General features: G+C 40.2%; 1 protein-coding gene and 1 long non-coding RNA gene across 2 annotated transcripts in view; one reads left to right on the forward strand and one right to left on the reverse strand.

The window, feature by feature from the left end:
* LOC308574419 overlaps window positions 1-13,533 on the forward strand; it is a 198,239-nt gene that overhangs the window by 132,056 nt on the left and 52,650 nt on the right. The gene's annotated exons all lie outside the window — the stretch shown is intronic.
* Window positions 1-13,533, reverse strand: part of MED13 (mediator complex subunit 13) — a 100,184-nt gene that overhangs the window by 48,282 nt on the left and 38,369 nt on the right. The window contains exon 4 of the mRNA XM_081171942.1: window positions 145-290. Coding sequence (XP_081028068.1) covers window positions 145-290 — 146 coding nt within the window. The remainder of the gene's footprint in view (window positions 1-144; window positions 291-13,533) is intronic.

Consider the following 13,533-nt stretch of genomic DNA (forward strand, 5'->3'; position numbering starts at 1 on the left):
GCCGGATTGAAAAGGTGATCCGGCCCCCGGGCCTTAGGTTGCCTACCCCTGCTCAACTCCCTCTTGCTACAAAGCCTTCATTTAGATAACAGAAAAGTCTGTCCAAAAAGGACACAATCTCTGGAGTCAATCAAAGAAACCTACCTTGAAAAGGGCTGTTAGACTGCTGGGCCAGGGTGAGATGTTCTTCACTAACAAAGTACACAGGTTGGTGCTGGTTGATTTCCACGCTGGTACAAACATTGCTGTCCCCGTGCAAGAAGAAGGTGAAGGAGCAGGACAAATGTTCGCTAAGAAAGAAGCAGAAGGAAATCAAGGTGATTAGTCCAAGCAGGCATCCCAAGAAAATAAAAAGTGCAATATTTCTTTATGAACTGCCTAAGTAAGTTCTCTGTGCAGCTTACAGGAAGTAAGAAAAAGACATAAACCTTAACACATAAATACAATATAAAAAGAATCCCTCATTCACATTACTGAAGTTAAAATACAGATATAAAAATTGAGAGGCCTTGAAAAGATTATTTGAATGTAGAAAAGAAAGGATTTTTTTGGAGGGGGGGCTGTATTTTTGTCCTGCCCCAAGCAAGTGGTCAGGAATCCCTTAGTCAAACCAGTATCATCGGCATTCCACACCATCCACATCAAGTGATGAGCAAGATCACACCTTTTGATGCAGACCAGAGATAAAGAACCTATTGTTCTCCAGCTGTGATTGGCCTACAACTCCCATCATCCCTAGCCACTGGTCACACCAGTTGGGATTGCTGGTTGCTGGAGTCCAACAACATCTGGAGGATCATAGGTTCCCCATCCCTGATGTAGACATTCCCATCCTCTACTGCACAGAGCAGAAACTGGAAGCCCCAGGACCAAATCAAGCCCTCTTAACACCACTTCCCAGTTAAAAAATTCACAGACCAGAGGAATGTGTGGAGAAGCAGTTTACCAGTGGCTACAGCAACCAGACTTTGCTGGGTCCATTTTATAGGCACCAGCTGAGCACAGTTAGTTACAGTTAGTTAGCAACAGCACCTCAGAAAGTGGAAGAATATAAACTACAACACTTTGGGGAAAGGTATATTTAACCAGGCTGTTTAAAATTAATCTATTTGTTTACACTCCATTATCGTCAATGACTAATGAGCATTTCAGAAAACAAAAGGTCTTGACTAAGGATTCAGACACTCTCCTCTTCAATTAAGTTGTAAGAGACAAGGCCTATGCTCCAAGGCATCCTTGGCAATCTTCAAACAAAAACCTGCAAAGTAACTCATTCTTAGCTGTCCTTAAGTAAACAAAAGCCTGGAAAATTCAGCACATGCATCAGGAACTTTAAATCCACTTGTACAGCTGCCGCCACCTCCACATACACACTTGTATAGTTGACTGAAAGGAACAATTCAATAAAGAAAGATCATGTTGGTACTGCCTACATGACAAACAGACTTAACATGGGAAACCTAGATATATCAGAGACAAAGGTTTAACTATCTTCTCAAGACCATTTCACATATTACAAAGATGTTGGTAACCAAAGATACTCTCTGCCAAGGGACAGCAGACATTCACAACTACAGAGCAGGTATACAGTTCATTTTAGATGCTTCTCACTTTACATGGCTGGAGGAAGCTTCACACATTATGTTTTTGAAGTAAATTAAAATAGTCATCAATAATAACAAATCATATTCAGTAGGCACCTAAAAACATAACCAAACTGGAACAAGCCCCTATCTGTGGACATATATACATAGTAGAAACTTAATTGATGCTCTGTTAATATGGCTAACGGGACGCGGGTGGCGCTGTGGGTAAAACCTCAGCACCTAGGACTTGCCGATCGCATGGTCAGCGGTTCGAATCCCCGCAGCGGGGTGCGCTCCCGTTGCTCGGTCCCAGCGCCTGCCAACCTAGCAGTTCGAAAGCACCCCCGGGTGCAAGTAGATAAATAGGCACCGCTTACTAGCGGGAAGGTAAACGGCATTTCCGTGTGCGGCTCTGGCTCGCCAGAGCAGCTTCGTCACGCTGGCCACGTGACCCGGAAGTGTCTGCGGCCTCTAGAGTGAGATGAGCGCACAACCCTAGAGTCTGTCAAGACTGGCCCGTATGGGCAGGGGTACCTTTACCTTTAATATGGCTAACATGGCTTCCCACAAAGAATCCTGCGGATTGCAATTAACAGAGGATGCTGAGACTTCTTCATTAGACCTCCTCACCCTACCTCTGGCCTTGTACAAGTAACATTCCCAGGGGAGCAGGAATGATTATCGTATTAATATAATGATTATTATATCAATTTAATGGTGCAATTCTATATATGCTTACCTAGAAGACAGCTACATTGAATTCACTGGGGAGGGACTACAGCACAATGACAGAGCACATGCTTTGGATGTAGAAGGTCCCAGGTTCAAGCCAGTTAAAAAGGACCAGATAGCAGCTGAGGGGAAAGACTCATCTTTGGCTAAGACCCTGGAGAGCTGCTCCCAGACAGAGTATACATTACTGGGCTAAATAGGCAAACGGTCTGATCTCATACAAAACAACTCCCTGTGCTTCTATGTTACAGAACATGTATTCTCAAGTTTGCATGCATAGGACTGCAGCTTGTTACATATGTGTGCTCTTGGTATCAGTTCCCTATCTATAAAATGGCAATAGGGACTTCTCTACAGAGGTAAATGAGAAGCATCAGAAAGTGAGGATCATAAATCACTGTGTACACCAAGTGTGTTGATGAGAAAGTCAAAACAAAAGAGCTTTGTTCTCAAATCTGAAATGTAATGCCCTGGAAATGGAAATGTGCATACAAGAACTAGGGGAAATGTTTTGTTTTTGAAAGTGGAATTAAAAACATCCTGAATGGAGGGGAGGGGGAATTACCAGCCAGAGTGTCTTAAAGATTTACAACTTTTAAAAAAGTAACACTATTTTTGTTCCAGATCTTTACTCGTTTTCACAGAAAAAAAGGTTTTGTGTGAGTGCTATGATCAGAACTCACTCTCCTTTTTTACCTATGTAAAAGGTTCTCCTAACAAGTGATGAAACTACACATTTATACAGAGAGAGAGACAGAGAAAACATTAATTTCTTTCTCTCACACACATCCTTCTTGCTTGGTGGCAGGGCAGAGGGATCACAAGTACCAGTACTCTACAAAGGAAGGATTTCGGTGATTTACAATTAGTATTCAGAGATCTAATAATAGAGTATTAAAAAATGGCATTTCCATACCCTCTCAATAAAGTATCTCAGTAAATGGTACAAATCCTATATTTATAGAACTAACACAAAAAATAGAAGAAAAATAAAAGCTATATGGGAGAGCTGAATTTTAGTCAGTCCCAAATCACTTTCACCCACACAGCTCAGACCCTGGAGCTATTGCTCCATCCAATGACAGCTTGAAACTGAAACCTTGATTTCTCCTCTCTCTCACCTAGCAAAGGCAGGAGAAGATGGCATATTTAATTAGGAAATTAAGCTCAGTAGGAAAGTGCTAAGATTCAACAGCACCCATTTCCTTGCAATTGCAGCAGGTAATGTACCTAATTTGTGTTTGGGTTGCAATGATGCCTATTTGACCAAAATTCTAAAAGCCATGCTAGTTCCTCAAGCGCGCGCGCGCGCGCGCGTACACACACACACACACACACACACACACACACTGGGGAAGTGGTTTCACATCTGTCATAGAAAGAGATATCACATGAAACCCCACCTCTAAATCAAAGACATCAGAAAATAGGAGTGTGTTCAAATCACCAGTCAAACATAAAATCTACTGTTTTATGTTTTGTGTTGGGTTGGGTACTTCCCTTCTGTGCCATTCACAAGCTACAGCTCTCAACTGTCATGTCAATAATGATTTATCATTATCCCTTATACAGTAGTATTAAACTCCGGGGGGGGGGATACCCCAAACACTGACAAAAGCAGAGAAATCACTGCATAGTCAAGATGTTGTCCTTACGTCAGGGGCAGTCTGTGCTGGATCTTCCAGCACTAGCTCAGAACACTTCCAGCACTCATTTTCAGCTGGGCGTGTGCCAGTTCTTATGCAGCTGCATCAAACAACTTTCACAGTTTAGCTCAGACAACTGAAAATAAAAACTGAGCAGATTTATCACCACTAAAAAAAAAAGCAAACAAACAAGCAAAAACCCCAGCAAACCTGGCAAGACCCAAAGTCACAATTCAAATTATGAGCAATGAAGCTGCTGCATTCAAATAATTGGGGAGGTTACCTAGCTCTTTTGAGAAAGCTGCAAATCTAAGAGGCAGGTGCTACCTCGGTAAGGCATGATAGAACTGTTTTTGAAGAGAAGCAGCCTAAAAAATAATTAAAAGTGGGAAGCATAGCCCCAAAGGAATGCACTCTGTGCTACCAGACAGGCATTCACAGGAGATCATCAGAAAGAAAACAAGATCATAAGAATATACGAGCCCTGCTGGATCAGAAGGAAAAAATGCCTATCAAGTTCAGCATACTGTTCTCACTGTGGCCAAGCAGAGCACAGCAGTATTCTCCTGCTTGTAATCTCAGTAGCAGGTATTCAGTTATTAGTGTGCCAGCAACTCCCATCAAGCGTACTATATTTACCGATATTTTCTACATCTAAGCAAGGGCAGAATCACACACACAAGACAAGGTTCACAGTTTAGCAGGCTTAGCTTATTCACCATGGGTGGCACTCAATGTTAGTCATACTCATTGAAATCAATGGTCTGCTCTCTGTATTACATAGCTGGATATCACCTAATGGGTATAATCCAAATTAAAGTACTTTGAAGTCCCAATAATTTCAATGGGAGAGATTAAAGCAGCTGCTAAATACTTCTACTGACGGCAATGGAGCACAGAAGTACTTTTGAGCAGGTGTGTGCAGCAACTGAACTTCCAACATTCACTGTCTTATTAGCATTGCAGCAAATTCTTTAATTGGGTCTTCCATATCTTTAATTTTTTTATTAAAAAAAATCCAAGCAGTGTGTCATGTTAAGAGAAGAAATATCACTCAGTAGCTATCACATATTTCTGCAATCAAGAAGCTGAATTTTGGTTACCTGTTTCAGGTTGCCTATTTCAATTCTGAAACCGGTTTGCTTAACAAAATAAAGAACAATGAGAAACACACAGTTGCCACCAGGGAAAAAAGCATAAAAGTTCTTATATTTTCTTAAATTAAAAAAGAGAAGTGACTGTAGAGTTATTGAAGAAGTTCCAGAAATGAGCTCCTGCCTTGCATGCGGGAGGTTCTGATGTGCAATCTCTAGCACCTCCACTAGCTGTCCTGGTGCCAGTCAGTACAAACCTAGCAATCCACAGGCAGCCAACGGACCAGCTGCAGAGCAGTCAATAACATATGTGCTTGGACTGCACTTGATTCATTTTCCCCCCTGCAAAAATCAAGGGCATTTTAACCAGGGCTGGATTTAGCAAACAGGCTAACACTAGCCTAAGACTGCAATTTTCGTAATACAGACCAGTGCAGTCTGCTCATTTTCCCCTCAAAAATTGCCAGTTAAAGGAGCCCTTCTCCATGACCTCACCTGGCCTGAGGCTCATGACTTTCATAATACAGTACTGGTTGTGATTATGATGCCAGTACTGGAGGAAAAAATGGTTTATCAAGTGGTTTGCTGAGACCCGCAGTAATTTTTACGTGCACTGAGCAAGACATACCGGTAGTCTGACTTGGTATACACAACATATCCAAACTGCAACATGGAAACAAAGCTTAAGGAGAAGCATGTCCTTCTACACAAAATATTAAAATGTTACCAAGGAAATAGTTAACAGAGACAAGTGTGCATGATTTTTTTCATAACGTATAGTTTTTATATGTTTGACAAGAATTATTTTAAGGAATGTAGCGAAAGACGAAAAGCAAACAAACTAGTACTAGAAATGGTCACTAAAGTTGCTGTCCTATACAAGTCCTATGGAACATAAAGTGGCTTATGGCTGTGCAGACCTGTATAGGATTACAGTATTATTATATAGGCGTTTACAGGACTTGTATAGGACTGCACAGTTATTGTAGCAGTATTAAGATCTGCACAGGACAATCTGTAGGGGTTCACAGATATAAAACAGAGGAATTTTCTCTAACTTGTAGTAATTAAGCAAATCTTAAAGGATACACATGCTTTGATGACTGTGGAGAACTCCTTGTTGACAGACAAGAAAAAATACAACATTGTATTAAAAGTTTGTTTTCACAAGACCACTTGCTAGCTTTATCTGATATACTAATGATTTCATATGCACATCTTCCTTAACCCACTGGTACCAGCAGACCACAGACTGGAACTTTCCATTCTCAGAATTTTTCCAGAAAACAGCATGGAGTTCTAATGCTGGATCTTTTTAAACACACTCAATAAAGCCATTCTAGAAACCTAAATTATTTCTTTGACCTGTGATCCTATTAATTTCACAATAGACTCTGTTATCTCCTTGCAATCTCAAAGGCCAACCACATAGAATATGACAAACTAAAAGGAGCCATATGTTGTTCTTTGCATTTGTCTGTCTTGAGAGGCAATAGAGCACACCTCTGGGGGTAAAGTCAAACCACTGCATTAGCAGCACCTAAGTGACTTTCCCAGTGCACAAGTCATACACAGTATGTATGGCGGTCCAGGGCTGCCCGGACAACCAGACCTCCCTCTCGGCCTCACTGGTCCAAAGAAAAGCAGAGCACCTGCTTGGCTGCAGTAGTTGTGGGAGGAAGGAGGTGTACAAGGCATCATTCAACCATCTTAGGGTCTCCACTCTGGATTTGTGCAGGGTTTACTCCTTAGCATTTGCTTCTCCTGAAGATATCCAAAAGACAGGGGAGGTTTAGGATGAGTTTTCCTTCTCCTAGATGGGCTACCTTCCTAGGTTGATAAGCCCCATCTGCCCCTGACTTCCCTCTACAGCACATACAGAAACAGCCTTCTTGACTGTTGGACCCATGATTGACCTCAATCTGCCAGAGCCTGCCTTCACATGGAGTAGATGTTCCTAAATTGTTTAGTTAGGGCTGTCCTGAAATTCCTGGACATAGGCAGGATTTGCCCTCCAACAATGGCGTCTGGGTGGAATTTTCTAGCACCCCCGGGGGGAAAAGCTACACAACTTTATCACTTTTAAAAATATGGAAACCCTAGTTTAGTCAGCTAGTCAAAGTCATTTACCATGGTGTGGCACAGTCACATGGTGACAGCTTCCAGGAGTCACAAGTGAGAGCAGGGTGCAGGGCTGGGGACCACAGCTTATTCAACAATAGGGTAATAATGTTAAGATATAATGGAAGCTGGGAGAAGTATGGAATCTGGCGTGCCTTAGTTAACCCCACTACCACAATATTATATATGCTTCCTTTCATTTCATAAGATAAATAGACATTACATGAATGTGCAGAAGTATTGTCCTATCTGCATAAAACGTATACTCTAGGTATGCATAGGCAAGTTGTACTAACAAGCTTCATTTACAAAACAAGCAAGCAAAAGCCTTGTGCTAAATGTACTCACACAGCTCACCTCTAATTCCATCACAACCAAATGCTCCCAACAGAGCTCAATTTCTAAAATGCATTGTTGCATAACTCAAGTGACATAATGGGTATCATAAGAGCTAAATAAAACAGTTTCAATGTTGTAATTCACTTCTTTCAAATGACTATACCTAGGAAGTATGACAAGATATATATCATGCATACCTCTTTGAGCATGTTAAACATTTAGTAGATTCTCAGTGCCTAAAACTATGAAATGGAAATGCATGCTTTTCAACTGCCATGCCTTAAAATATTCAAAATAATTTCAATAAAAATCATTTCAAAGTAAAAATTGGAATTTTATAACATTTAAGCCACATTAAATGTGTTCCATCCGCCCTACTAAATAGTTAACTATTTTAGTAAGCAATCAATATTATCCAGTTGGCAGAAAACCGATAATAAATTTCATGGTGCTTGGGGAAGTAATTAAGAATTTCACAAAATCTTACAGAAACAATAGGGATGCAAGTTTTATTACAAGGCAATAACATTAGTTGAGTTATTGGGAATTTATGGGGGACACTCAAGAGCAATTATAGATCATTACAAAGGAATCTGCATCCTAACCTATTTCATATTTTATGTCTGAGTTATCACAATATAACCATTACAGATATTTGGAGGGGGGTATTCATACTATTTTAGAATGCTTTTATTATTGGAATAAGCAAGATATAATATGTAATCTTCTAGACAATTGAAATACAGTAGTAGTAGTAGTAGTAGTAGTAGTAGTAGTAGTAGTAGAAGAAGAAGAAATAATTAGCTAATATTTAGGGGCTAGAAAAGGTGCCCTAAACAGAGTCAAGAAAAATGAGGGGGCAAACTAATGCCAGTGTACTAGAAGAAGCAAAGGACATCAGTGTTGAAGCAATGATTCTTCAACATCAACTTCATTGGACTGGTCATGTTGTTCGGATGCCCGATTATTGTCTTCCAAAGCAACTACTCTATTCCAAACTTAAAAATGGAAAGTGTAATGCTGGTGGTCAACAAAAGAGGTTTAAAGAATCTGTCAAGGCAAATCTAAAAAAAATGTAGGATAAATACCACCAATTGGGAAACACCAGCCTGCAAGTACTCCAATTAGAGAACAGCCTTTACCATAGTGTCATGAACTTTGAAAACACTCAGGATGAAAGGGAGAAACGAGCTAAAAGGAAGACACATTTGGCAAACCCTCACCATGATGAACTCCTGCCCAGAAACCTATGTCCCCACTGTGGAAGGATGTGTGGATCCAGAATTGGCCTCCACAGTCACCTACGGACATGCCACTAAGACCGTGTTAATAGTAGACAATCTTGCCCAGCTACGAGTGATCGCCAAAGAAAAAGATTTTAACTAATCTTACCATTATAAAAAAGTTCCAAAACATATGTAACGGCCTTTAACAAATTGTTCTTTTGTTTACTTTTTAAGAAGATGGAAACAAGATTATACTCTGGGTGTTACACACCAGCCAGATAACTGATCATGTGGAGAAGCCCGCCATGTCTCCTAGTCAATGATTGATACCACTTCACAGCATGGTCTTTCAAAGTATTTTACATAAGGTACTTTACACCCTCAAGGCTGAACAATATTAATAATTTTAATCTGGGTTGCTGGAAATGTGGTATTGTAAATGCTGTATTTATGTGTTGCTGGCAGATATGTTCCAAGGTTAAATTGATTTGGACAAATAAAATAAGCAAGTTAGAAGATTCAATACTTCTAAATGCTTTTGATTTTTTGGTGGGCTACAAATTGAAACTTCAAAAGATGTCAGACCTAAGAAAATTAATTTGGCTTTAATATATACTGGGGAAAATCTGGATAATATATTTTAATGTTTGATAGCCAACACTGAGGGATGATGAAAGTTACAGTTAAGTGTATCTGGAGGACTACAGAATCCCCATCCCTGTTTCAAAAGTGAGGGAGAACACTTTCAGAACCACTGCTGACTCCATGGTGTTTTGAAAGCAATTCCCGGGCAGTTTTCTTTAAAACACACACAGTAATTTGCAATTTACAATGGCATTTTGTTTCTATAATGGAGAAAATATCAGTTTAAAAAACAAACAAACTGCAAAGTGTTACAGAACACTTATCATCTCTACTCTTATGGATCAGATAGCCTTCGTGTAACCTTGCTACTTTAAACAGATTTATATTCCATAGGCTAAATGCACATTTTCTTTTTTAAAAAAATCCATTCTGCTGATATCCAAACATAGTTTTCCACTTGTGATTGGGTATTTATTCAAATACTTGTTAAACAGTTTGAGTGGCTTTAACTAGCTTAGCTTAATTTGACAGTCTGCAGTCAACAGCTCTATTCTCAGATTAAATGCCGTAATTTTAAGGATTACCCAGTGCTCTTGAACAGCACACTTAGAAGCCTCATGAATTATCAATTTGTCAACTGCAGGATATAAAAAGGGATGTATTTCAACACGGAGAGACGAGCTACTTGCTGTATTTCTAATAAAACTCTAGGTGTAGCCCTTCTTCTTTCCATTGGAATGTATTTATGTCAAAATATGCATCTCTCAGAGGTTGCCTGCTGAAGGATTCCTCCCACCCCTGCCCCTAATAACAGTGACATCATCAGTATGGTAGATTCTCATAATAGCCTTTCCAGTCACATGACTCCTGCAGTAATCATGTGGCAGAGACAGGCATGATAAAAGAAATCCTTTATTCTTCCACTACTCTCCATTCACCTTCTTGCAGGAAGGGTATGATCTCCAACTTTATAGGGGCATGGGGGTAACACAGTGCACTGGCCAAGCCCAGCACATGGCTCTCTACAACAGGGGTCAGCAAACTTTTTCAGCAGGGGGCCAGTCCACTGTCCCTCAGACCCCGGGGGGGCAGACTATATTTTGGAGGGGGGGAATGAACTAATTCCTATGGCACACAAATAACCCAGAGATGCATTTTAAATAAAAAGACACATTCTACTCATTTAAAAATACACTGATTCCCAGACCGTCTGGGGGCCGGATTTAGAAGGCGATTGGGCCGGATTCGGCCCCCGGGCCTTAGTTTGCCTACCCATGCTCTACGACATTACTTCCTACAAGCAGTTGCTGGTGGTGGTGCTGAAACTTCATAGTTCTAAACAGTTATAGTGTCAGATGCAGGGGTTTATCATTTCAGGTAGGGGGAGAGAGAGAGAAACAGCAGACAATGTACTGATCTCACAAGGCCATGCTTTCACCGGGGGGGGGGGATTCACTAGGAAATCATGATAAAAAACTGAACTTTGCACAAGTGTTTCACCTCTGTAATCATACCATGCTGGATAACACAGTTACCCTTCAAAATAACTGAGCATCACCAACTACAATTATGTGTCACAGCACAATACTCATTTCATCACCATGCATTTGCCCTTGCTGAGGTATCTGCCTCCCATGACAAAGTCCTCACTTACTAAAGAAGAGAATTTAGAGCTTCTGATGATAAAGCTACAAATAATAAAATATTTCCCTTGTATAAATATAGAGAGAGCACTGATTTATTCATGTCCACCCAAATGAGCCCATGGCAGAGGTGCTGTTTGAACCAGGGACTTCCAATCCACTTTACACTTAGCAACTGCACAAAGGCTGCATTATTTTAATATTAAAAGTATAAAAGTATCATTCACAAGCTTCCACCTTCTCTTATCCTCTAGCATAGCCAGGAGATTGGAAGCTTCCACTTCCATTTTAACTTAACTTTACTTAATCTTATATATGGTTGTTGAAACAAGGCTGTTTCATAAATTACAGTTTGAGGTTCATGAAACTATAGTTTGGCCAGGTTCAGACATCACAACAAGCTGTGGTTCATCTAAAATGGATGGGAAAGCTTTCAAGCTCCTTCTCACTGCTGTACTGTAGTGGGAAGAGTTCATCCTCATAGCACCAGTCTGTGGTTTAGCAATAAGTGCAAACACAGACAACTCACCATAAGCAGAGAATTCTCATATTCAGTAACGTAAAACATTCACAATGCCATCCAAAGTGTCCATCTCAATGTGGTGGGTTGGGGGGGGGGGAGAGAGAGAGAACGAGAGACTGAAAGCAAAGCTTCTGCCCTCTGTCCTCTAATACAAGACTTAAAATTGTAGCAGCTGCAAGCTGTAGCACAAAGAAAGCATGCTTTTGTCTGTGAAAGTACTTTTAAAAAACAATGAAGTGTCATTAGTAATCTTGATGGACCGTTTTTCATATATGATGAAATATTTAAAAATGGTATCTTGGGCTAACTTTTGCTTCTGCTATGGCTTCCTATCCTGTTTCTGCAAGTGATAGTCACTGATTATTATTCAACTACAGAATGACAAACGCACAATTGTTTATTCTCCAACCTCACTCTGAAATCATTTGGGAAAGGGCCATAGCTCAGCAGTAGAACATCTGCTTGCACGCAGAAGGTCCAGATTCAATTCCCAGCATCTCCAGGTGGGGCTGAGAGACACGCCTGCAAGAAACCCTGGAAAGCCACTGCTAGTCAGTGTAGAAAATATTGAGCTAGATAGACTAATGGTCTGACCCAGTATAAGCCAGCTTCCTATCCTACATTACCAGATTGTTAATTTTTATGTGGAAAAATTCTAAATAAAATTAAATGCTAAACAGTAAGAGCCACTGTATTGTAAGTGAAACAGAAAGTGCTGGTCTTGGACCAGGGAGACCCAATCCTTGCTCAGTCAAGGAACTCATAAGGAGGCCTTTGGCAAATTACCTTTAGTCTACCAAACAGGACTGCTGGGGATAAAATGGGATAACTGCAAATGCCACCATGAGCTCCTTGCAGAATATAAAATGAGATGCATACATACAAATGATCTAAGTAACAGTCTTCCACTCAAATCTTTCCTCGAGTAAAATCTTCCCAGTCAGTCTATAGTGATTTCATTTGAAGCTAGAAATGAGCACACTTTTCTTTGAAAGTATACACCAAAGCCTGGTGGGAGGGACCTAGATCACTAAAGCTCTCTCTCATTCTCAAGCTTTCCAGGCAAATCCACAATCACTGCACATTCTAATCAGACAGACAAGGGAAAACGTCATCCTGATGTAAAGTGCTAAATTTGTCTCTTAGTGGTCTCTGTAGCAACCCAATATTCCAAAGAGACAATCATGTGATCAATGCTCTTAGCTCCTGCTGTTTATCCTGCACTGTCCTACTTACAGCAGCTTTCAATTCCAGCTGTCTACAGCAGAAAAGAAAATTCATCACCTGGCCTCCTGCAGTACATGGTCCCACTTCAGGCTCATCTGAATTGGTATCTTTTTTTTAAAAAAAAATATCTTGGCATTACTGAAGCAGGGAGAAAAAAAGGAAAACTGCAAGTTTAAAAATGAGAGAGAGAAAGCACCATTTGAATTAACTAGAAACACAGGCTCAAGCAACTAGTGAAACTATAGGGTGAACTATCTTAGCATTAAGTGATCAACACTCAGTCCTGATGGAGCTATTTACAAGTTAGCAACACAGGAATCAAACAGGTTAGCATAAAGTCCACAGAATTAAATCAATGAACTCACACGAACATAAACTTAAATTCAAACACTCTGGCTTAACAGTCGACTTTTCCTTCAAGTCACATTTCTGTGAGTCTGGAAGCAATTAACCTAAGCCCTAACTAACCTAACCTCCCCTGTATAAGGTTGACAAAGGCTTTTTCTGCACATAATGCTAAACTATGGCCTCCATGTAAACCATATTGTATAGTACCCAGAGACAGAAAAATATTAGGTAACAAGTAAGCCACACTCCTAAAACTGAGCCTTTTGCATAGAAATCAAACTCAATTTTTAGCTTTGAGCATGACTGCTTCCTAAATATTTGATGCTGGTTCTTTGGAATTTTAAATATTATTTTTTTTCTAACTCAGACCCAGCTCTGGAGGGTCCTGGCATACAATATGTAAGTAAACTAGGATTTATTTATTTTTATCATTGTGTGTAAGCGAGACACATTATATTTAAAG

This window comes from Podarcis bocagei (assembly GCF_964188305.1).
Source record: "Podarcis bocagei genome assembly, chromosome: 15".
In the NCBI taxonomy this organism is placed as follows: domain Eukaryota; kingdom Metazoa; phylum Chordata; class Lepidosauria; order Squamata; family Lacertidae; genus Podarcis; species Podarcis bocagei.